General features: G+C 40.8%; 1 protein-coding gene across 1 annotated transcript in view; it reads right to left on the bottom strand.

The window, feature by feature from the left end:
- DDX46 (DEAD-box helicase 46) overlaps positions 1 to 26,710 on the bottom strand; it is a 416,812-nt gene that overhangs the window by 7,181 nt on the left and 382,921 nt on the right. The window contains exons 21-22 of the mRNA XM_077473955.1: positions 21,652 to 21,796; positions 10,214 to 10,287 (exon numbers count right to left, since the gene is read on the bottom strand). Coding sequence (XP_077330081.1) covers positions 10,214 to 10,287; positions 21,652 to 21,796 — 219 coding nt within the window. The remainder of the gene's footprint in view (positions 1 to 10,213; positions 10,288 to 21,651; positions 21,797 to 26,710) is intronic.

The raw sequence follows: 26,710 nt of genomic DNA, 5'->3' as shown, positions 1-26,710 counted from the left end.
AATCTATTGGATTTTTGAAACTTTTTTAACTAATAAAAAAATGAAAAGTGGGGCGTGCAAAATTATTCTGCCCCCTTGCGTTAATACTTTGTAGAGCCACCTTTTGCTGCGATTACAGCTGCAAGTCGCTTGGGGTATGTCTCTATCAGTTTTGCACATCGAGAGACAAATTCTTGCCCATTCTTCCTTGCAAAACAGCTCGAGCTCAGTGAGGTTGGATGGAGAGCGTTTGTGAACAGCAGTTTTCAGCTCTTTCCACAGATTCTCGATTGGATTCAGGTCTGGACTTTGACTTGGCCATTCTAACACCTGGATACGTTTATTTGTGAACCATTCCTTAGTAGATTTTGCTGTATGTTTGGGATCATTGTCTTGTTGGAAGATAAATCTCCGTCCCAGTTTCAGGTCTTTTGCAGACTCCAACAGGTTTTCATCCAGAATGATCCTGTATTTGGCTGCATCCATCTTCCCCTCAATTTTAACCATCTTCCCTGTCCCTGCTGAAGAAAAGCAGGCCCAAACCATGATGCTGCCACCACCATGTTTGACAGTGGGGATGGTGTGTTGAGGGTGATGAGCCGTGTTGCTTTTACGCCAAACATATCGTTTTGCATTGTGGGCAAAAAGTTCGATTTTGGTTTCATCTGTCCAGAGCACCTTCTTCCACATGTTTGGTGTGTCTCCCAGGTGGCTTGTGGCAAACTTTAGACAATACTTTTTATGGATATCTTTGAGAAATGGCTTTCTTCTTGTCACTCTTCCATAAAGGCCAGATTTGTGCAGTGTACGACTGATTGTTGTCCTATGGACAGACTCTCCCACCTCAGCTGTAGTTCTCTGAAGTTCATCCAGAGTGATCATGGGCCTCTTGGCTGCATCTCTGATCAGTCTTCTTGTCTGATCTGAAAGTTTAGAGGGACGGCCAGGTCTTGGTAGATTTGAAGTGGTCTGATACTCCTTCCATTTCAAAATGATCGCTTGCACAGTGCTCCTTGGGATGTTTAAAGCTTGGGAAAACTTTTTGTATCCAAATCCGGCTTTAAACTTCTCCACAACAGTATTACGGACCTGCCTGGTGTGTTCCTTGGTCTTCATGATGCTCTCTGCGCTTTCAACAGAACCCTGAGACTATCACAGAGCAGGTGCATTTATACAGAGACTTGATTACACACAGGTGGATTCTATTTATCACCATCAGTCATTTAGGACAACATTGGATCATTCAGAGATCCTCGCTGAACTTCTGGAGTGAGTTTGCTGCACTGAAAGTAAAGGGGCCGAATAATTTTGCACGCACCACTTTTCAGTTTATTTGCTAAAAAAGTTTAAATTATCCAATAGATTTCATTCCACTTCACAATTGTGTCCCACTTGTTGGTGATTCTTCACAAAAAAATAAAAATTTTATCTCTTTATGTTTGAAGCCTGAAATGTGGCAAAAGGTTGAAAAGTTCAAGGGGGCCGAATACTTTCGCAAGGCACTGTATATGCTCTGTTATAAATCGCTGTTATTCTTTTAGATATAATCTTTGAATATATTCTTATATATATATATTTGTCAGAGAGAGAGGTCTATAGTTCTTACATAATGTATGGTCTTTTTCAGGTTTTGGTATTAATACAATATGAGCCTCTGTGCTTTGTATCGCAAATGGTTGTATTTCAGATATAGAGTTATATGTCTTTTTAAGTATAGGTATAATTAGATTCTTGAATGCCTTATAAAATCTAGCAGTATACCCATCTGGGCCTGGACTTTTCCCCAAAGCTAACGCTAATTGCTCGTTGAATCTCTTCCATTGAGATTTCTTCCTCCAGATCCTCTACGCTTTCTTTTGGGAATTTAGGTATGGCCGTTTTCTTTACATATTTTCGTATCTCTTCTACCTTACCACTTTTTTTCCTTATAATTCTGCTGCTCTTTTATATTATAGAATAATAAGTGTGAAATGTTTCAGATATTTCTACTGGGTCATATGTCATTTCCCCATTTGGTTTTAAGATTTTTGCTATATGGCTCAGGGGCTGCTGTCATTTTAATGATCTGGCCAGTATTTTTCTGGATTTATTTCCAAATTTATACCACTGTGCTCTGTTTTTATCTCTTATCCGAAGGGACTCTTTGTCAAGCACCGATTGTAGCTCCATTTGTTTTTCCTTTAATCTTATTCTATCAGCTGAGTTCATACTGTTTATGTATCCTAATTTTTCAATCTCTAACTCTAGTTGAGATTTTCTTTGTACTTTCTTTTTTTATTTTTGATCCGTGCTTGACGAATATTCCCATCAATACACACTTTAATGCTTCCCATTGAATTGGGGGTGAGGTTTCATCTTTTTCATGGATTATTAAGAACTCCCTTTATTGTTTGTTGAATTTCCATTTCACATTTTTTTATCTTTAATTAAATCATCATTTAACCTCCATTGCTCCATTCATTTTCTTTAATTCAATTATTTTAAGTTCTACAAATATTGGGGCATGGTTCGACCACAAAAAACCCCCAATCTGTTATTGGCTTCATCATCAGACCAGATTGATTCACAAATCTAGTCTGTGATAGGAATTATGAATATTTGATTAGTATGTATAATTTTTTCCCGTTTGATGCTGAGCCCTCCATATGTCAGTTAATTGAAACTTCCCCAGTAGGTTTTTAAACTTCTTTATTTTAATATTTTTTTTCTTTGAATTTTAATATTAGTAGTATCCATTTTTACATCCATTATAATTTTTAAATCTCCACCCAGAACTACTGTTCCCTCCGCTTTCTCCATTGCATCCGATAGGGCTTTCACTCCAGCCTCTATTTGCCCATAATTAGGTAGGTAAAGATTAATTATTGTACATTTTTTGCCATACAGCATCACTTTTATTATTAAGGACCTTCCATCTTTACCTTTTTGTACTATTTGGCATGGTAGGTCCCTATGGAACGCAATCGATACTCCTTTTGATTTGGAATATGAAAATGTATCATGTATCCATGTAGTATAATTCCTACTTATTTTGGATATGGGATCTGAACGAAAGCGAGGCTCTTGAAATAAAACAATGCCTATTTTTTGCTTATGAAGGAAATGCAATATTTGATTTCTTTTAGAGGGGGAGTTAAGACCTCTTACATTGAAGGAGGCGAATTTTACACTTCCCATATAAAAAAAAAAAAAAAAAAACACAACCTACAAACCCCACACACAACAAAGGAACACCTTACCAATCTACTTCCCACCCAAGCCTAACCCACCCTCACCCACTCTTTCTACCTCTTCCACACAATTATATACCCTACCCTTGCCACACCTCTTATCCCCTATCTATTGACTTCAATAGTCTAACTTACTAAAAGTAAGATCCCTATTGAGGGGGGAACCAAAGCTACTGATCCAGATCTGCTACTCCTTGGCTCTCTCATGTTGTTCCCGTTTCTTTAATTCTCCTTCACTCTCATCCCTCTCTCTCCTTCTCCCTACATCTTATTTATCCTTCTATTCACTTTTACTCATTCCGAATTGCCTCCAATTTTCAATCCAACTATCTTTTCACTTGAGATAGAGAAGGGCAGGGAAAGAGAAAAAAAAAAAAAAGAAAAAAAGAAGGAGATATTCCCTTCTCTTGTTTCCCTCCCCCCCCCCTCTCTCCCCTTAACGGAAGGGACTGGGTAGGGGGAGATAAAAAAATAAAGAAAAAGATAGGTGTCTATATACATTCATTTACTTGGTGATCTATTAAGATTAGATAATAAATAATTTATCTATCATTTTAATAATTGTAGTGCCATACCCACAGTTAACCTTTTATAATATCTTCCCCACCCATGCTTTATAAACATCATATGATATAAACAATATTATTAAGTGATATTATCCATTTATGTATGTATGTATTTATAATACCCTCTCCTTTACCTTCCGTGAAAATTTACTATATAACCATCATTTCATATTATTGTGTATCCCAATATATTTCCTCTTCTTTTCCCACCCTCTCTCCCACCACCCCCCCCCCCCCCCCCCCATCTCCCCCACTCCAATCCAGTCTCTTCACATTTAAGATTTTTTATAATTTCTCTTAAATTCTTTAGGCCAATCCGGAATTTTTACTTCTGAAAGCTGAAGAGTCTTCTGAAAGTCCGCTAGGTCACCCAAATACCTATAAATTACAATTTGACCTTCATATTGGACCTGTAATTGAAAAGGAAATTTCCATCTATATTGCAGATTATTCTTTATTAATTGTTCCAAAGGGGGCTTTAATGCTCTTCTATCCAGCGTAAGCTTAGACAGATCTTGAAATAACAGTTTTGACCCTTCATACTGTATTTGATTATTTTTCCGCACTGCAGACATAATTTTATCCTTGGTTTGAGCATAATGCAATTTACATACTACATCTCTAGGCTTGTTTGGATCTGCTTTTTTTGGTCTCATAGTTCTGTGTACTCTTATTTCTGTTTTAGATGAGTCCTGTATTATATCTTGGAATATCTTCCGTAATACTTCTGATAACTCTTCTGTGGTCACACTTTCCTTTAATCCTCTTATGCTTATATTATTCCTTCTACTCCTATTTTCCTGCTCATCAATTATATTTACTGCTTGTTTTAGCTCATTATCTTGTTCTTGCATTTTTTTCTTTACCTGCGTCATTTCCTTTTCCAGATTTTTCATTCTTATATCCATACTTTATCTTTTCCTGTGTCTCTAAAGTGATACATTTTATTTCTTAAATTTCTGTTTTATATGATTTCTCTAGTCTTTGAATATAGTGATCCATATCTGCCCTGGTGGGCAGAGAGTCTATGTATGTTTTCATATCCCATTTTTCTTTCTTCTCTTTTATTTTCCATTTCTATTTCCAAAGTATCTATTGGAGAGCTATTTCTGGGATGATTTTCCAATTCCTCTCCTAATATTCCAGATGCTAAGGATGATTCCACGGAGTTTATTACATCTTGGGATAGCTGTAGTGTGTGTATTGTCTGAGGTGATTGCAGTTGTGAGTGAGGTTGTGAGTGAGGTTGCAGTTGTTGAAAAAAATATTTTATATCAGTAGTTTGTGTAGCTTGAGCCCCAGTGGTGCTTTTGATTATACTGTCCTTTTTTCTTTTCTGTTCCCACTCACATAAGATGATTTATTCCCCTTTTTGGTGCCATATCTTTTTGTTAGTTGCCTTTATATTTGTGATTTTTTTTTTCTATACCAGTCTCAGTCTTTTTTAATACCATACACCACCCTCAACATGTCTTACCGACTTTAACAGCCTTTATTCAGCACCTAGACAGTTTGTTTCCCCCCTTTTCCTCTTCTTAGCCTCCCTCTCCAATCTTCTTTCCAACCAAAAAGTATGCATGAAGCCAAGTTTTCTTAAAGTGGAGTAGAATCAGCTGCGGTATATACAATATATACAGATGTACCAGCTAGCTCTTATTTGATATGTAATAAAAATAAGTTCCTAAATTAAAGAAGATATTTATAAAATTATACAGCGATATCCCATTACTTTACTAAACTTGTAGTTCCTTTATGATCATCTCCAAGGTTATTTTACCTTCCATGAGTAAATGTACACAGTTCAAAAAGTCACTCACCCCTGCATCTGTCCTTTGGAGGCTGTGTGGGCCAGCAGCCCCCAATTACTCACAAGCTCCGGGATGAATCCGCAGTGTTTTCTGCCGCTCTTCCACTCCTCCAAACTTTCTACCACCCCACCTGCAGTAGTGTCTAACAATGACTTCTGTATACTTTTTTTTTTCACGGTAATCCGCTCTTCCCGAAGCTTTCCGAAGTTTTCCGAGGTCTACCGATCACTGCCAATCTCTGCCAAACTCTTCTCCGAGGGTTCCGAACTACCGGGGGGAGGATCACGGTTGTCTGCTCCATCTCCGATCTTGGCCGATACGGAAAGACGGACCGATGACCAGATCTACTCCCACACACGTTCTCCCTCCTCGGTCAGACAGTCACCCTGCCCCTCGAGATACGGCCACACAGGCTCTCCTTGCCTTCACCTCAGCCTCGTCAGTCACGTCTTCGCCTCGGACCCGGCTCCTTCTACTCCCTGTTGTAAACATGTTATGAAGCTCAAACAGGCTCAGGGTGTTCCCAGCATTTAGCATGCTAGATATCTTTAAAGTCCCTTCAGCATATATAGGAGCTTATAGAGGAGAGGGACACCATCTATAGCAGCATGGCAGCCTCACAGAGCAAACCTATCCAGCAGCTCCCCCCCCCTCCTCCATCAGGTGTGTGCCAGAAGCTCATTGACCTTTTATACACACACACTAATTACAAGCAGATCACAAGTGAGGATGGTTACCTTTAAAAGCCATTCAAAACTACTTTGTGTCAACTTGTGTGCATGCTATCAGACCAAAATCACCAGGGAATGTAAACTTTTGATCAGGGTCTTTGGGCTAGTTTCTGATGTCATTATGATTTAAAAAGAGTAAACACAGTTGACTAATAAATGACTTCAGCCAAACATGAACCATGAGTGAAAGAAAAGTTTTTGTGTTATCATTCATACTCTGAAAAATGGCCAAGAAATCTAATTCTGCCAGGGTATGTAAACACACACACATACATTATATATATATATATATATATAGTCCAAGAAGTGTACTGCTACTTTTATTTACGCCAATATTTAGGCACAATTGCATTTCTAGTTATATAGAATCTTTACTTTTTGAATTCATGCCTTCTTTAAAGTGGATGTAAACCCTCTCCTATACCCAGTGAATTGAAAAGCCTCAGATGATGCACAGAGATGAAACATCTCCCTACATAAGTTTTACATGCATATCTGCTGTCTTCAGCTTGCTATATTCTTTATAATTTTAATGATGTGGTAGAATTTGTTTTCCTCATTCTGCAGTAGGAGTGGTATCTGGGCTTACAATGTGTGACAGCTGATTGGAGGAAAGGCACACAACCGCAGTATGCATAGGCAAACAAACAAAGATACTTTCAGAGCTGTGCAAGCTCTCTGCTAAATTATTTATAGCACCCACCCAACACAAAAATCTTAGGCTGGTTTTATCCCCCATCTCTGAGAACTTGTCAGAAGTCATCATGCTCATAACAGAGCATTCAAACAGTAGAAAGACACAAGACTAGTGCTTTGGAGAGAGACAAGTAAACACTACAGATAGATGTGCCTAGGTCAAATTTCATGAATCTGGTTTACATCCACTTTAAGGTAAATATGGCCCTTCATAAAAGAAATCTATCATTTTTAAAGTTTTGAAATCTGCTTTACAATGTAAATATATCCATGTGTGTTAAAGTTTTTAAAGTCTGTTATTAATTTGTAAAAGTATATGTAATTAATCACCATTGCTCATTAACTATACACCAATAATGGCAGCTACCACATTTCTATTTTGTTAGGTTCTTTTTAAAGTTTAAGAAATGCTAAAAGATGGCCTGACCTAATCTTACTCTATTATGGTAACAATTTATGCAAACCAATTATTCTTTGCTGCACATGTTCGCAATAGAGCATCAAAATCGGAATAAAGCTCTCTTGAAACCAAAAAAAAAACAAAAAAACAAAAAACAAAAAAACACATTTACGCTGACCAATACCATTCTGCTGCATTACATAACAATTACACTCATTTGGTATTCTATTAGACAGAAGACCCTGCTGGCAATATTTTGAGGTATAGGTCTGTGTAGCCATGCAAATTACATAAGTCTTTTTTTTCTCATCAAAAAAGTTTTGCACGCGTTAAAATGTACACTATGTCTGAAAAATTGTTAAAACCACTATTTTACATATTTTCTGAAAGCATTGAATTTGAGAAATAAAATGGTAGTACAGTAAAACCTTCTGGGAATGCAGAATAGTATTTTGAAGAGTCCAGAAGCAGACTCTCTCAGTTCAAAAGTTTCCAGGGGGTGGATACAGCTCCACAATCCAGCCACTCCTTCACTCCCTCCCTCTCTCTCTCTCTGACATGTGGGTGTGAGTGGTGAAGAGGTGCAGCACACCCAAGCTGCTATCTAGAGCGAGCACGTTCTTCACGTGCCTCTGTTTCTATGGCAGCATGTACACCCGGGAAGCAGAGGCAGATTGACAAGCAGTGAAGTCTCCTCCCCTTTCCCTGGCTGTTATCTGCAAGCTCTCCTCTGCAAGACTCCAACACCTCTCCACTGGGCTTTGATGTTCCTGTGTCCTCCGAAGCCCCCCTGCCCTCACTTATTCAAAGTCTGTGACAGCGTCTACTCCAATCGATGGGGGGGAGGGGAGAGCGTCACTGAACACTTCTCATGTCCAGTAATGCACACAGGTAAGCTTTCTACACATAGCACTGTAATTTCAGAAGAGGAGACATGGTGAGGAGCATAGTAACCTGTGCCCTGTGTTTGTTCTCTGGAATGAACACAGTGCTATGTGTATAGAGCATGCCTGTGTACAGTACATAGGAGGTGTGCAGGGGAAAGGAAGAGTGACAACCCCCCCACATCTAAAGTGAAATATCCGTTTAGATCCCTGATATGTCCCCAGAGTCTCCTTTAGTGTACATACAAACCATTCCCCGTCCCCTGTACTCCACAGTAGTCCCATCTTCCCCATCCCCTGCACTCCTATACAGTCCCCATCATCCCGGGGAGAGGGAGGAGGGTGGAGGGGAGAGGGAGGAGGGGAGAGGGTGGAAGAGAGAGGGTCGAGGGTGGAGGAGAGAGGGTGGAGGAGAGAGGGTGGAGGAGAGAGGGTGGAGGAGAGAGGGTGGAGGAGAGAGGGTGGAGGAGAGAGGGTGGAGGAGAGAGGGTGGAGGAGAGAGGGTGGAGGAGAGAGGGAGGAGGAGAGAGGGAGGAGGGTGGAGGAGAGAGGGAGGAGGGTGGAGGAGAGAGGGAGGAGGGTGGAGGAGAGAGGGAGGAGGGTGGAGGAGAGAGGGAGGAGGGTGGAGGAGAGAGGGAGGAGGGTGGAGGAGAGAGGGAGGAGGGCGGAGGAGAGAGGGAGGAGAGCGGAGGAGAGAGGGAGGAGAGCGGAGGAGAGAGGGAGGAGAGCGGAGGAGAGAGGGAGGAGAGCGGAGGAGAGAGGGAGGAGAGCGGAGGAGAGAGGGAGGAGAGCGGAGGAGAGAGGGAGGAGAGCGGAGGGGAGGGTGGCGCGGAGGGGAGGGTGGCGCGGAGGGGAGGGTGGCGCGGAGGGGAGGGTGGCGCGGAGGGGAGGGTGGCGCGGAGGGGAGGGTGGAGCGGCTGTGTGTTGTGTGAAGTTTCAGGAATGAGTAGGAAGCTCAGAGTCGATATCAAGCACAGTGATATATCAAGACATAGCTTATATATCAGGTCAAAATTTATGAAAACATTTTACTTGTCTTGCAAAATGATCGCAAACCAAGTTAATCTCAAACCAAAGTTTTTTTTACATTGATTTTTTTTAAAGCTTTTTTCCCCCTATCTTTCTCGCTATCACATTGTATAGAATTACCAAATTGCTGACTAGAGATGAGCTTGGGTGACCCCTGAACTCAGGTCATTTTCCACTCTGTAGCAGTGGAATAAGCCTGCATACAGGTCACTGGAGTACAAATAGAAAAAAGGAGTTGGGGTTAGAGGCGAGTGTGTAGGATGCCCAAGTTCATTTCTACTGCTAATAGGTCCTTCTTAAAGGAGCGAATGCAGGAGTCCAAGTCACTTTCACCTGGACTTCTCTATCCAGAGAAAAATTATGTACAATATGTTTGAGGGGACTACAAAGGCAAAAGGTAGGGGGTTCAGAACAGAGACTTTACCAGAATTAAAAAACAAAACAAAAAAAAACACACTGGCATTTAAGAGGGAAAAACGCTCAAGAACTGAAGTTGCAATAAGATGAGAGCATTTTTTTTTGTTTTTGTCCAATCAAGAATCATAAGTCCCAGCAAGGGCCTCTTGCACAGAGGCACCTGAGCCCCTGCAACATAAATTCTGGTGCATTTCACTCGCCCAGAAAGCTGTGTGCAGCTGTACAATTTACTATTCTCGGAATGTGTCCATACACTACTTATGTTTATGTGAGCACTGGATAAAATGGTTGGATAAAATATGCCAGAATTTACGTTGCAGGGGCTCAGGCTCCCATGCTCAAGAGGCCTAATGTGCATACCTGAACATGCACTGTGGCAGCCACCACAATGTTTACAGGATGCAGAGACACATTTCTAAGTGAGAAACATAGATAAACATTTCTATTTGTGCTTCCTTGTGCTTTACACATACCAATCTGATGAGCTCTTCTTTGATAAGACGGGTAATTTCTGCTTTAGCTTTCTGAACAGCCAGTTCACTTGCACCTAAGACATAACAAAAAACTATTATTGTTGACAAAAGGCTGCTACAAATATTTGATATATAAATTTTCCATTGATAGTCATAATGTGAGTACTTTTTAATGATATGAATGCAATGCTTGGTCTACTGTCCGTTTAAGAACTCCCTCAGCTGTTCTTTGAGAAGTGATCTCAAAGCAATTGTAAGAGTAACTTGATGTAGACTAAAGTGTGATGGTGCTGAAACATTATGGGTGGAGCTGCATATAGGTGTGCGTACTTCAAAGTTATTATTAGAGTTTGTCATGGGCAACCAGTGTTAATGAGGTGGCGGCGAGTCTGCGCCTTGCAGAGATAGTAAGGTCTGCAAGGGCTGGGACAGCGATAATGGGGTATTTTAACTACCCGGGAATAGGGACACTGCTATAACAGTAACAGGGTAGAAATTTATAAACCTATTACATGACAACTTTATGGTAGAACTAGAAACGATGCTCTGCTGGACTTTGGAATCTCAAACATTGTGGAGCTCATTACTAATGTTCATATAAAAACCATCGGGTTTGCAGTGACCATAACATGATTTCAGTTAATGCTAGCTGTAAACAAACACACTGGAAAAATATAAAACACGTTTTTAAGAGGACAATTTCCAAGACTGAGGGCTGCTCTCCGGGATTAAGATCGAGAGGAAATGTCATTAACCACTTTCATACCGGACCATTTTGCTGGCTTAAGATCAGACCACTTTTTGCGATTTGGCACTGCGTCGCTTTAACCGACAATTGTGCGACGTGGCTCCCAAACAGAATTGACGTACTTTTTTCCCCCACAAATAGATCTTTCTTTTGGTGGTATTTGATCACCCCTGCAGTTTTAATTTTTTGCACTATAAACAAAAATAGAGCGTCAATTTTGAAAAAAACGCATTTTTTTAAAACTTTTTGTTATTATAAATATCCCCCAAAAATATATATAAAAACATTTTTCCCTCCGTTTAGGCCGATACGTGTTCTACATATTTTTGTTATAAATAAAAATAAAAATCGCAATAAGCGATTGATTGGTTTGCGCAAAAGTTATAGCGTTTACAAAATAGGGGATAGTTTTATGGCATTTTTATTAATTTTTTTTTTACTAGTAATGGCGTCGATCAGCGATTTTTATTGTGACTGCGACATTATGGGGGACACATTGGACATTTTTGGGACCATTGTCATTTATACAGCAATTAATGCTATACAAATGCATTGATTCCTGTGTAAATGACACTGGCAGTGAATGGGGTTAACCATGAGGTGGCAGTTTAGGGGTTAAGTGTTCCTAGGGGTGTGTTACGAACTGTGGGGGGGCTGGGCTTTGTGTTAGTGAACACTGATCTCTGCTCCAATCACATGGAGCAGAGATCAGTGTCACTTGTTAGGCAGAACAGGGAGATGCTGTTTACAACGGCATCTCCCCGTTCAGCCACCCCGCGGGACGATCGCGGGGACCCGCGACCGGACTCACGGGGGTACCGACCGGCACATGAGCGCGCACGCGATGGCAGGGCGGCTTATAAAAGTGGACGTACCTGTACGCCAATATGCCTGCCCGTGCCATTCTGCCGACGTACATTGGTGTACGCCGGTCGGGAAGTGGTTAAAGAACACAGAACACAAATGAGAATGCTTCATATCTATACAAAAAAACCAACATTCTGCAAAGTATATTCCCATTGGCAATACACTTAAAAATCTAAAAATAAAACCTACGTGCTTCAGGTCCAAAGTTACCACTTGCCGGCTGCCACACATACATACACATTGGCAGAATGGCACAGGCAGGCAAATGGGCGTACCTGTAAGTCCCTTGGAATTTGCTGCCTATCGAGCATGCGTGTGCCTGCCGAGCAAGCATGTCCGTGGGTACCACAAACTATGTTCGCCGACGGCCCGCGGTTGCGGACAGGCAGAACGGGGAGATGCCTATGTAAACAATGCATTTCCCTGTTCTCCCTAGCAACATGACAGGGATCTACTGCTCTGTGTTATTGGGAGCAGTGATCTCAGTCATGTTGTAGCGAGATCATCCCCCCCACAGTTAGAATATCTCCCTAGGACACACTTAACCCCTTGATCGCCCCCCATTGTTTAACCCCTTCCATACCAGCGTCATTTATACAGTAATCAGTGGCTATTTGTAGCTCTGATTGCTGTATAAATGACAATGGTCCCAAAATAGTGTCAAAAGTGTCCGCCATAATATGCCCCAGTTGAAGCAAGTTATTGCGAAACATGTCGGGTACTTAGCCTGCTGGCGAGATTTTCCACGCATCCAGACAGCTTTGTTGTTTTTCTTTTTTTGTATCCCTCTTCACTGCGGGCTTGTACATGCATGTATTTCTAATTTTATATTTTTTTTTGATAAACTTATTTTTTTTACTGGATTTAATCTACTCTATGAGGAGGTCTTTTGCTTTTTTCTTTTCCCCTTTCTTATTTTTGATACACCTACTACGATGTGAGTACTTCCTACGTTGGAGTTTAAGCTGAGGATATTCTACATTGGACACCCCGTTTATACAGAGTACGGAAGACAGCTTGGCGGAGTGGAGGTTTACACCATCCCTTTGACAGGATTGCCGTTCATTACAGCTTGACGCCTGACTCACCTCTAAGGTGTGTGGGTCCACACCTTCGGGTAAGAGTACCCATTATCTCTGTTTATCCAGTACGCTGTATTACCTGCATGAGGAGCTTTGGAAGGGTGTCGCTATGATGGTACTTTCAGTGTTCCATTTTACATTTACTGGAAGTTGGGCACTCCTGTCAATTTGGATCACTCCTTACTGAAGAGGAACTATTTGTTGCTTAAGGGGATGATTATTTTCTTACGTGTCATAGGATCATTTTTGGTTTTTCACATTTGTTTGATCTACGTGGTATGGTTCACATAGATCTCTATCATTTATTTATCTTTACACATTGTTCACGTGGATCTCTGTATTGTTTATTTATACATATTGCATTTGTGTTATTTTTATTATGCTTGGCTTATGCTATGCCACTGTGCAAAAATAATTTCACCTTTTTTGACAAGTAGGTGATTTTTTTCACTTTAAGCGCTGCATTTTTTGTTTTTTATGCAATTGTATCATTGTTGATGCTGGCTGCTTTATACATTGTTTCTATTTGGTAGCGCAATTATATATATATATTGGGAGTGTCCGCCATAATGTCGCAGTCCCAGATTGCCATTACTAGTATTAAAGAAAATAAATGCCATAAATCTATCCCCTATTTTGTAGACACTATAACTTTTGCGCAAACCAATCAATATACACTTATTGCAATTTTTAACCCAAAATATGCAGACTACATATCAGCCTAAACTGTGGAAGAAATGATTTTAATGATTTTAATTGATTTTTTGGGGATATTATAGCAAAAAATATAGTTTTCCCAAAATTGTCGCCATTTTTTTTTATAGCGCAAAAAAAAAACCCGCAGAGGTGATCAAATACCAGCAAAAGAAAGCTCTATGGGAAAAAAAAAAGGACATCAATTTTGTTTGGGTACGACGTCGCACAAAAAATGCTCTGGTCAGGAAGGGGGTAAATCCTTCTGGGATTGAAATGGGGAGAGATAATATATATATATATATATATATATATATATATATATATATATATAATCTATCTCATCTAAAAAATATAAAAAATGAAGGATCATCATTTAAAAGTTACACAGACTATGACGGTATAGTAGAAAAGAAATCAAGCCTGCAAAACTGGACTGAACGCAAAAAAGTAGGATTGAAGGATGAAGAAAATAGATAACCAACATGTCACACTTCAAAATTGCACACGCTGGTAGAATGGCGCCAAACTTCGGTACGTAAAAATGCTCATAGGCGACGCTTTAATTTTTTTTTTACTGGTTATATGTTTTGAGTTACAGAGGAGATGTAGAATTCTTGCTCTAAACGTTCGTGACGATACCTCACATGTATGGTTTGAACACCGTTTTCATACGTGGGTGAGACTTTCGTATGCATTCACTAATGCATGTGAGCACAGGGGGACAGGGGCGCTTTACATTTTTATTGTAAATTTTGCGCCACAGCCGGGTGCCCACAGTATGAATGATGGCGGCACGAGCGGGGAACGGGGGGGGGGGGGGGGGGCCTTTGTTCCCCCGCATCGCTGGACCCTGGGACAGGTAGTTGTCCGATTATTAAAAGTCAGCAGCTGCAGTATTTGTAGCTGCTGACTTTTAATTATTATTATTTTTTTAGGGGCACCCCACTTTAAAGACCGCCTCATGTATATATACAGGTCATTATTTTGAAGAGGGATATCTCGGTAACCGCAGCAGCTGCTAACACACTCGAGATATCGCTCTTTACAGGAGGCGGTCCTATGTACGATAACGGTGGTCTCTGCAGTGGGTTTGCCGGGAGATCAACGTTATCGGCAGTGGGAAAGGTGCTAGCCGCCGCCCGCGCCCTCCGCCGCTTACCGGATCCACCGGTAGCAGCGGAGGCGATCGGGTCCTTTCCTTGGCTGAGTATGGAGACGAGTAAGATGGCCCCCACTCGTCTCTATACTATAGGAGGGTGGAAGCGACGTCAAAACGTCACTTCCGCCCATACCTCTTAAAAAGGTATATTTTTTTCAATGTCATTTTTTCAAATGACTTTTTTTTATTGCATTCAAGTCCAAATATGAGATTTGAGGACTTTTTGACCCCAGACTTGAGACTGGGGCAGAGGTTAACCTTCCAGCAGGACATCGACCCTAAACACACAGCCAGAGCTACACTGGAATGGTTTACTTTAGATCAAAGTATAATCATGTGTTAGAATGGCCAAGTCAAAGTCCAGACCTAAATCCAATTGAGAATCCCTGGCAATACTTAAAAATTACTGTTCACAGACACTCTCCATCCAATCTGACAGAGCTTGAGCTATTTTGCAAAGAATGGGCAAAAATTTTACTTTCTAGATGTGGAAAACTGGTAGACACATACCCAAAAAGACTTGCAGTTGTAATTGCAGTGAAAGGTGGTTCTACAAAGTATTGACTCGGGGGTGGCTAAATACAAATGCACGCCACACTTTTCACATATTTGTAAAAACTTTGGAAAACTATTTATCATTTTCCCTCCATTTCATAATTATGTGCCACTTTGTGTTGATCTATCACAAAATCCCAAATACATACATTTACGTTTTTGGTTGTAACATGACAAAATGTGGAACATTTCAAGGAGAATAAATACTTTCAAGGCACTGTACACAAATGTTTCTCAATTCCAGTTCTCAAGTACCCCCAACAGGTCATGTTTTTAGGATTTCCCTCAGATGAAACGGCTGTGGTAATTACTAAGGCAGCGAAACTAATCAAATCACCTGTGCAAAATAATGGAAAACGTGAAAACATGACCTGTTGGGGGTATTTGAGGGACTGGACTTGAGAAACTTTGCTGTACACAACCAACTGCTCAGATAAAGGTTAATAGTTCTCCAAGCTAAGCATTTACTCTCAGCACGTGTGAGGGGTGCCCGCGGTCACTGTTTTTATTTTCTATTTTTTTTTAGAACCTTTTCTTTTTATAGTATGGTTGACTCTTGAAGTACATTGTGTGTAAATGAAAGGTACGGAACATAAATTTTCTGCATATGCAGACAATACTCTATTTTATGTCTAACAACCAAGGATCACCCTACCAAATTTTCTGATGTGAACACGGGAATTTCAACCTATATCCAATTTTAAAAATTAATATGACTAAATCAGGAATATTAAATATATCAGTACCCCTTCTGAAGCTGCGATCCTTGAACCACTATTTCCCTTTTCCTGGCAACTAAATACTTTAAAATATTTAGGTATCCATCTTACACCTAAACTCTAAACCTAAAAGTTCATTTTGATATAATTATGTTCCTTTACTTAATAAAATTAAAAACCTTACTTAAGTGGTCTTCTCCTTGTCATTCTTGGCTAGGCAAGATTAATGTCATAAAGAAACATCCTCCCCTGAGTTTTGTATGTTTTTCAAATGTTACCTCTAGGAGTCCCTATAGGATTTTTTTTGATGCTTTTCACACTACATTTGGAATGGACAAGGTTCTAAAATATCACTGAACTTTTTAGATTTCCCTAAAAGATCAGGCAGGCAGGCCTTACCAAATTTTTAATTATATTATCAAGCGATTACCTTGTCACATATGGTAGACTGGAAATATGCTAGAGAGAATAAACTAACTCCAAACGTTAATTCCACTGACTACATCTACCCTGGCACTGTGGGACTCTTTACATTGCTGGGAATATAATTGTCCTTAATGTCATTGCTTTAACATAACTATTTTATTCCAGGTGCTTTAGATAAGGGGTTCAAATTACGGTTCCCAGAGTCCACGCTGTTATTGCACCATGTGCTAAGGAATTCTAGGGTCAAATCCTTACAGTCCCTGTGTGGACTAACACAACCAACATTCATGGACCAGTGGCGCTATACCCAACTGTCATAATTTGTTTGGAGCCTTACGCAACCTATTTGTTCTCCGAAATAATTTATCATCATTGAAGCTGTCATGCAATATAGGGATACACCATAGGACTGTGTCACTCAGTTTTATAGAGCTCTGCTGACAACATAAGTCGCTGGGAATTAGATTTGCAAACCAGACTAACAGATAAAGAAAAAAAAAGATTATACAACTGTCTTTCATGTCTACTACTTCCTCCAGAATGGAGGAGGTAAATTATAAACTTTCTACCTGATGGCAGAATACACCAGTTCTGTACATGTCAAAATTCACCCATGTTGAAGAGAATGAGGACGAGAAACGTAAGCTCATATGTGTTGGTTCTGTCCTGTGATCTGGCCGATTTAGGAAAAGGTGACAGACATGATCTTTCGCATATAGGGTAAAGTAATTAGACTTGAACCAATAGGCCAATATAGGAAGCCTGTGAGCCCATATTTATTAAATGCTGCTAAATCTTTGATCCCAACCCTTTGGGGACAACAATCCATACCGACTCTCCCAACATTTATGAAGGGTTGACGATCTCTGCTTAATGGAAGAATTAACATACATGAACAAGGGTTTAATAAATATTCTAAGACGTGGGCAAGTTGGTTTGAATTCAAGACCACTACACTGTATTAGGATATCATTTCAGGCCCATAGAGTTCGAAAAAGACAATGCGTTCTTACATTTGATGGAATACTTTTTTTTTTTTTTAAATAGCGGTTGCTAATTGAACATGGCTTAGTATTATTTTCTTTATCTTTATTTGTCACAGGACCACCCCCCCAAACATTCTCCTTTTTTTACTCTCCCTTTCTAGCTATCCCTTCCCTCTTTCCTTCTAATTCCCTTTGTGGGAGGAGAGGAAAGAGGGAAAGTGGAAAAAGTTTGCAATTTAAGCAGAAGACAACGCAGGTTAAATTTACGTTTGAAATATGCCGATATTTAGCCAAATGATATTCTGCGAGCTACAGGTTTAAGAAAGGTTTGATTTATAAGTTGCTGCATTTTCACATATCATACATTGCATTGTTTTCTCATGAATTTGCAATTCACAAAAATTTAAGAAAAAATAAAAGCACGGTTTGATTTTTTTTTTTTTACTTACTTTCTGCTATAAAACATTTCCAAAAAAAAAAAAAAAAATGTATTCATCAATTTAGGCCAATTTGTATTCTGCTACATATTTTTGGTAAAAATAATCCCAATAAGCGTATGTTGATTGGTTTGTACAAAAGTTACTGAATCTACAAAACAGGGGATAGATTTATGGCACTTCTATTTCTTTTTTCCCAGTAATGGCGGCGATCAGTGATTTTTAGCAGGACTGCAACATTGTGGTGGACAGATCAGACACCTAACGAACATTTTTGACACTTTAGGAACCGGTGACATTATTACAGTAATCAGTGCTAAAAATCTGCACTGCTATTGTACTAATGACACTAGCAGAGAAGGGGTTAACATCAGGGGCGATCAAAGGATTAAACTGTTTTCTCACTGTGTTCTAACTGTATGGGGGAACAGCTCACTGGGACAACATACAGATCAGTCTTTCTGCATACCGCACCTACAAACCTGATGTACACCTACAGCGATTTGCACAGCCGAGCCAACTGGCCGCAGTATTACTGCGCCGGCTGGTGGGCAAGCAGTTAAAGAATCTGATCCTCCGAGTATTTAATAATAGTTGGTGAATTAAACGGATAACGTCATGCATGAGAGACGTTGCCATTTTAATGAAGAATCTGTGTGTTGATATTTTTGTAGGCAGCATTCTGTTTATAGACAAATGTTTTTGAAAATTTTGACTTTCTTAGCACAGAGTTTTGGGTTAATAGATGCTTTTCAATGCTGTGTGGTGGGAAAGTGCTAAGTGCATGCACAATTACATCAGTGCTTGTTCACATAGGGTTAACACTGCCCACAGAAAGCCGAAGGGAATGAAACCTGCAACCTGCAAGAGTGAGCAATTCCCTCTGCTCATCTAAAATAGCCTACTTACTAAATGAGTCTTCAAAGTCAGGGTATATACAAAGACAATGCCAGTGACTCTGAACCTGGCAAGTGCTCCACAGTGCAGAGCACCTGCTGCCATTTTTCTGCACCCCAGTTCCTGTGTTTTCATGTGTAGGACATGGAAACAAGGCTAAGTGACTGAAATTTACACAAGCACATAGTAACTGGGGGGCAGACAACTGGCAGCAGGTGCTCTGGACTGATGAGTTAAACCTTGAAATACTTGATTGTAGCAGGAGGCAGTTTGTCAGTGTATGCAGGAAACCGTGATGCATGGTAGAGGGTCCCTGCAAGTTTCTCTAAAGTGGGTTGGAGATTTGGTCAGGATCAATGTTGTCCTCAATGTTGAGAAATACAGGCAGATACTTATCCATCATCCCATACCATCGGGGAGGCATTGGTTGGCCCCAAATGTATTCTTCAGCAGGAAAACAGCCCCAAATGCAACCAATGTCATTAAGCACTATCTTAAGCTTAAAGAACAATGAGTCCTGAATGCGAGGATCTGAGAGTCTGTCTGAGAATACATGGAGACAAAGGAATTTGAGGCAGCCAACAGCCACAGAGTTTCTGTGGTTAGTTCTCCAAGATGTTTGGAACAACCTACTTGCCAGGTTCCTTCAAAAACTGTGTGCAAGTGTACCTAGAAAAATTGATGCCGTTTTAAAGGCAGAGGGTGGTCACACCAAATATTGCTTTGATTTAGATTTCTCTTCTGTTATTTACTTTCTATTTTGTCAATTGATAAAAATAAATTACTGCTTCTATTTCTGAAAGCATGAATTCACAGTATTTTTTCACACCTAAAAGGTTTGCACAGTACTGCAGCTGACCATACATGGTTCGAAATGTGTCCGGTTTAGCAGGAACCCACCAAATTTCGGCCCATGTATGGCTGTTCCCATTCATGAGAAGTTAATTGACTCCTTACAAATGGGACTGCTAGCAAATTTCAATTTATTTAGTGCCCCAGCCAATAGGGCACCTATTCTTATTCAGGGTATTCTCTAACAGCCGGAAGGCTTTGCACTCTTGGAATACAAAGACCCAGCAGGGAGGATTCCTGCATCCACACAATGTATGGCTTGGGGAATCGGATCAGTTTCTGGGGTTTTTTTGTTCAATTGGCTGGCTAAAAAAAAAAAAAAAAAAAAAAAAAAAAAACACAAACAGACCCATGTATGGGCATCTTTAGACTGGTCAATTTTTTTTTTTTTTTTTTTATTTTTTTTTAACTATAGTGAACATCAATAACCCCTCTGTAGACAAAACTTTAAACCTGAAAAACAAGACTACACAGCAGGGTGTTTATAGCAGGAGCTTATAAGTAAAGGAATCAAAATCAGGGAAGATGCTATTGTATACCCTCCTGCTGTTTACGGGGCTATAATTGGAGTAAACCTGCCACCCCTCCCCCAGAGGTTGTGAAGAGGAGAAAACCTGGCTGAGCTGGCCATCAACAAGGGATCGAAGGGAAATCTGTGGCCTAATGTTAACCTGCTCACATTGTAATGATGCACTCTGTTGAAGGATGTTGATTCCAGCAGATAGCTATGAAAATTGTGGATTGGACATAAGACTCAAGGGGAGAGGGGTGAGGGGTACAGATGCGGGTGGTGTTTGGTGTGCGTGCACGTTATAAAATGGAGAGGCAGACCATTGTTTTCTCTCTTATTCTTGGAGCCAAGCCACAATACCGGACTTGTGGAAGGACTTGCTTAACACATCTATTTATAGTTACTCTGTAATATTCCTTCAGATTTGTATATGAGCAATTTCTGCTCTTTTAACCACTTGAATACAGGGCACTTAAACACCTTCCTGCCCAGACAAATTGAGCTTTCAGCCCTGTCGCACTTTGAATGACAATTGCGCGGTCATGCTACAATGTACCCAAATTAAATTTTTATAATTTTTTTCCCACAAATAGAGCTTTCTTTTGGTGGTATTTGATCACCTCTACGGTTTTTATTTTTTGCTAAATTAAAAAAGACCAAAAATTTTGAAAAAAAAATGTTTTTTCTGTTTTTTGTTTCAGTTTTAAAACGTTGTAAATAAGCAAGTTTTCTCCTTCACTGATGGGCACTGATGAGGCTGCACTGACGGGCACTGATAAGGTGGCACCAATGAAGTGGCACTGATGAGGTGGCATTGGACACTGATATATGTGGCACTGATAGGCGGCACGGATGGGCACTGATAGGCGGCATTGTATTGTATTATACTGTACTGATGGATGCCAATCAGTGTCAAAAAATAATGCATGCCAATCAGTGATGCCCATTGTGGGCATGGGCACTGACTGGCATACCTGGTGCTGGGCATCCCTGGTGGTCTGATGGCGTCCCTGGTGGTCCAGTGTGGGCATCCTTGGGTGGGCTGCGCTGATAATAGATCAGCACAGACCCCCCCCCCCGTCAGAGGAGCAGCCGATTGGCTCTCCTCTACTCGTGTCTGACAGACACGAGTGAGGAAAAGCCGATCACTGGCTCTTCCTATTTACACTGTGATCAGCCGTGATTGGACACGGCTGATGACATGGTAAAGAGTCTCCGTCGGAGACTCTTTACCGAGATCATAGTTGCAGGGTGCGCACAGCGGCTCAAAATCCTGATCACGTCCGGTCGAGTAGAGTCCTAGCAGAGTGGAACAATTCAGGGAAAAAAGACAGAAATAGAATATTTTATCTAGGGAAAACACCCTTGGATATTTTAAGCTGTGACAAAGTATCCTACATCTTTTTTCATAATACAGCACTTTTGCCAAACTTATCTGAAGAGTTCATAGCTGGTTTGCTTCATAGACTCATGGAACAACAAAGCCAACAGTAATATACTCACTTTCAATGGCCAAATAAATCTTTCTCTCTCCCTCCTTGGGGTCCTTGCCAGGTGGGAAATATGTTCCCCGGATGGTAATGGCAGCCTCAGAATATTCACTTATCCTCTGTAATGCTTCTTTTGAGGTGACTTTCCACCTTGCAGTCTGAAATTTACAGATGGTTATTTAGTGAAACAGAAAAGCTCTTAGGGAATAGCATAAATTGTGGATGTTAAATCAGAGTCAAAATTAGCCTTCAAGAAAAGAACTAAACACACATCTAAATCATACATCTAAATCATACATTAGGGATCGACCAATTATCGGAGCAGCCAATTATTATGGCCGATATTTGTGAATTTTCAAAGAATCAGAAACTTACCGATATTGGGCCATCTCCTGCCATGGACCTCTTTTTGGGGCCCTATATGTCATCATCATCGGCCCAGGTAGAAGAATCCAGAACTCAGAAGGTTTGGAGTACTCTGATGCGAGGGGCACGCGCAATCATTACGTACTGGGCCTGCAAATGTTCTGAATCCTGGCTTCTTCTACCCGGATAGGGTAAAGGCCGATGCTTCCCTCATGTCAGATAGTGCATGCCACAGAGCGATGGAACTGGACCCGAGAGAACAAGCCAGGCAGCCACAGAAAAAAAGAAGAGCAGCAGTGTGCAACATATGCACAAATGTGAGCATGGGATCAGCAACTGCAAAAACCAAACATGCGTGAAATCTTTGGGCCCATCTAAGAGGTCATCATGTTGAATTATATAATGAAGCACAGAAAAAACAAAGTCAAACGCCACTATCCCAGACAATAAAAGATGTGTTTCAGAAAAAAGCAAAGTGGCTAAATTCAGATGGAAGATCCCAACTGTTGGACAGAGTTATCAGAGATTATGGTTACTGATAACCAGCCATTTACAATGGTGCCTGACTCCATAGCTGAGCCAAGGTACCAACTGAAGAGTGAAAAGTATTAGCGAACCAAAATGCTGGTAAAGACACGCCAAAAGGTTGTTGAGAAAGTAAAGACTATGCTACAACCAGAGAATGCTGGCAACTTACTCTCATTCATGACTGACCGCTGGTCAGGACCAAGAGTCACTAATGAGTTTTACATGGCACTTCATTGACAGCAGATGGACAAAAAGGCAATTGGTACTGAATACAAAAGTAATGCAAGGATCCCACACAAGGGAGTACAATAAAGAAATGTTTCTAGGCATGCTTGAAGACTGGGGAATAAAGACCGAGTGATGCTTTTGCTTCGAGACAGCGGAGCAAACATGGTGTGAAAGGAATGAGGCTTGCTGAAGTGTCAGACCTCAGTTGAATGGCACACACCCTGCAACTTGTGGTAAACGATGGTCTGTCAAACCAGTTAGCTCTGATAGATATAAGTGGCATGCTGAAGGGGTGTACAGGCCATTTCCACCTCTCATTCCTTGCCAAGCAGTGACTGAGGTGGATTCAGGAAGACCTTGGCCTACCCAAAAACAACTTTATTCAGGCTGTTCCAACACGAAGGAACTCAACACTTTACAGTCTGCACAGAATGCTTGAACAGAAGCGAGCTCTTCAGGTGGACAGCAATATAGGAAAAAAAACAGAAGCCATTTAACAGGTGTATATGCTGAAATGTTATGCTTTCCGCATTATAATATAGTTCTACCTACCTGGGAGTATTGAATAAAGTGTAGTGTCTAGCTTTTTGCACTGAGGTAGTGATTTCAATTTAATTTTATATCAGTGCAGTGCACTGCAGTTTATAGGTATGCCATTTTCTATGTTTTGGCAAGCCAATTAATAAGTGATTTTTCAAGCACTATTTTTCCCAGTGTACATTTAGGCCTCGTTCACACCATGGTGTAGACAGACGTCAGTTCCACATACGTTCTGCAAGGGCACAAAAAAAAATCTTTCTGTCTCTACTCTTCTCAACCTGTTGATTTTTTTTTTCTGTGCAGGAATGTGCAACGTGCAGTTATGCAGTTTTCTGCACGGGATAAAAATAATTATATGACAACTTTGGTGTGAATATAGGGCACATAACTGACACGCATTGAAAACTTAAGTCAACATGCATAAAAAAATGACTGGATCACGCATTAAAACCGATTTGAAACTGATGTCTCTGCAAGTAAAATCTGTTTGGTTTCCTATTAGTTTTCATGCAGGTATTGTGTGAAGAACAAGCCCTACATGTTTAAAATTGTAACCACTTCAGCCCTGGAAGGATTTACCCCCTTTCTGACCAGAGCACTTTTTGTGATACGGTACTGCATCGCTTTAATTGACAATTGTGCAGTTGTGTGACATTGTACCCAAACAAAATCGAAGTCTTTTTTTTCCACAAAAAGAGCGCTCTTTTGGTGGTATTTGATCACCTCTGCGGTTTTTATTTTTTGCGCTATAAACAACAAAAAAAAGCGACAATTTTGAAAAATAAAAAGCAATATTTTTTACTTTTTAAAATAGTTAATAGTGCGCTAGAACCTATAATACTAATCCACACTGCAAAACAACATGACCACATATAATAAATTGTCCATAAACATATGATTGCTGAAAAAACTTTGGTAAATAAACGCTATATCAAAAATCCATATGCCATTATAATGAAAGACTAAATTGATACTCTTCTAGCAGAGGATATGGCAACCAAAAGAAAATATGATTTTCCTTGTCAAGAGGACCAAGGGAATATCCCGTATAGGCTCAACGGGCTATTTTTGTAAAGCAGGACTAAATTCAAATCCCAAGGGTTCAGGATTGGAGGATTAATCTGCGTTACCCCCTGAATAAAGTTACTAACAGAGTGAAAAGCGAGAGCCCGTTGAAAAAATACTGATGAGGCCAAAACCTAGCATTTGATAGTACTCAGGGCCAGCTTCATCTCCAATCCCATCTGTAGGAATTCAAGGATCCTACCTATGACATATTTCCTGGGGTGCCAACCCCTGGATTTACACCAGGAAACATACGCCTTCCAGACTCTATAGTATATGACCCTGGAAGCTGGTTTCCTAGAATTAACCAAGGTAGAAAGTACTGAAGCTGTCAACCCACGATCTTTTAGAATGTGGGACTCAATAACCAAACTGTTAAATTTAGCATTTGTAAGGTAGGGTGCGAGAGAAAGTCTGGACACAGTGGTAGGGTCCAAGGGTCCCCCACCGCCATCTTTATGAACTCGGCAAACCAAGATCTCCTGGGCCACCAGAATCACCTCTTTCCCTTCCTGCTTGATCTTGCAAAGGCGGCACGGAAGCAGAACAGGAGGAAACGCATAGATCAGTGAAAACTGATCCCCTGGAAAGACCAAGGTATCTTTGTCAAGGACAAGGGATCCGTTGGCATGTGGAACAAAGTTGTCGATCTTGTTGTTGAATCTGGACGCAAACAGATCCACGTCCGGAACAACCCGTCTTTGACATATCCACAGAAAGATGTCGGGGTGAAGGGACCATTCTCCTGGAAACAATTGTTGGCGACTCAAGTAGTTCGCCTGCCAATTTTCTATCCATGGAATTAAAATCGCTGATAGGCAAGGGATGCTGTTTTCTGCCCAAGGTAGAACACGACTCACCTCTTTGGGCTGCATGACTTTTCGTGCCTCCTTGGTGACTGATGTAGGCCACAGCCGTGGCATTATCAGATTGGATCCTGACAGGACAATTCCGTAGTTTGAGCATCCAGGCCTCTAGGGCCAGACATATTGCCTGAATTTCTAGAATATTGATGGTCAAGGTCTTCTCTGATTTGGACCACTTCCCTTGGACAGGTGCTTCTTCCAGGACTGCTCCCCAGCCTAGAAGGCTAGCACCCGTCATTACCACCCTCCAGGATACTGGTAGAAAGGATCTCCCCCATTGAAGATTGCTGGATATTCAACCACCAATTGAGGCTCTGACGCACTTCGGGGGATAAGCGTATTGGAAAGTCCAAAGCCTGGATCTTTTTCCAAGGTAACAGAATACTATTTTGCAGCAGTCTTGAATGAAACTGCGTAGAACAGTCACGAAAAAAGCCACCATCTTTTCTAACAACTTCATGCAAAGCCGAATAGAAGGATTTTTATTTGTTTTGACAAGCCAAATCATTTCCCTTATGGGACTGATCCTTTTCTGCGGTAAGAACACCCTCTTCTGAACTGTATCTATGATCAGCCCTAAGTACTGCAATCTCCTTGATGGTTTTAAGGAAGATTTCTCTAGGATAAGAATCCAGCCTAGGAATCCTAGGTAACTCACGGTTGTGACTAAACTTTGGTTTAGGCGGGTAACTGACTGATCAACCAAGAGCAGATCTTAGTAGGCTAGAATCTTTATACCCTGAGCCCTTAATCTGGCTAAAGGAGGGGCCAGGATCTTTGTAAACACTCGAGGTGCAGTAGCTAGACTGAAAGGCAGAGCTTCAAACTGAAAATTATGATTTTCAACCTCGAACGCAGAAATTTATGATGAGCGGGCAAAATTGGCACATGGAGATATGCATCCTTGATGTCAATTGAAATTTTTCTCCTTGAAGGATAGAGACAACTGATCAGATTGACTCCATGCGAAAGGAATACATATTCACGTGTCGGTTTAGATCCTTGAGATCTAAAATGGGTCTGACCTCTCCATCTGGTTTTGGCACCGTAAAAAATGTTCGAATAAAACCCTGACTCCTGCGGGAACCCCTGAAATCACCTTTTGAGACAAGAGATAATCCAAAGCCAGAAAGAGACTTCCTTTTCCCTGGGTCTCTGGGAACATTTGACCTTAGAAAACGAGGACACAGGAATTCTTGGAACTCTAGTTTGTAACCTAGAGAAAATGAGGAAGCCACCCATCTGTCTTGACATTGTTCCTGCCAGATCTTTGAAAAGTGTAGAAGCCTTCCCCCCACTCGAGCGAGCGGTGGCGCCCCTTCATAAGGAGGCTTTAGTATTTTTCTTTGCAGGTTTCCTACCCCAGGGACAGCCCCTGAGGTCTTCCTCTTGAACCTGATGGTGGAGGCCATAGAGACTGCCTGGAGGCCGATGCCCCAGGCACTGAAGATGCACGTTTAAAAGGAAAAATGCTTAAAC

The sequence above is a fragment of the Lithobates pipiens genome, unplaced genomic scaffold (assembly GCF_037356315.1).
Source record: "Lithobates pipiens isolate NorthernLeopardFrog02 unplaced genomic scaffold, aLitPip1_a1.2 Scaffold_8, whole genome shotgun sequence".
NCBI lineage: Eukaryota > Metazoa > Chordata > Amphibia > Anura > Ranidae > Lithobates > Lithobates pipiens.
This window is presented reverse-complemented; position numbering and strand designations above follow the sequence as displayed.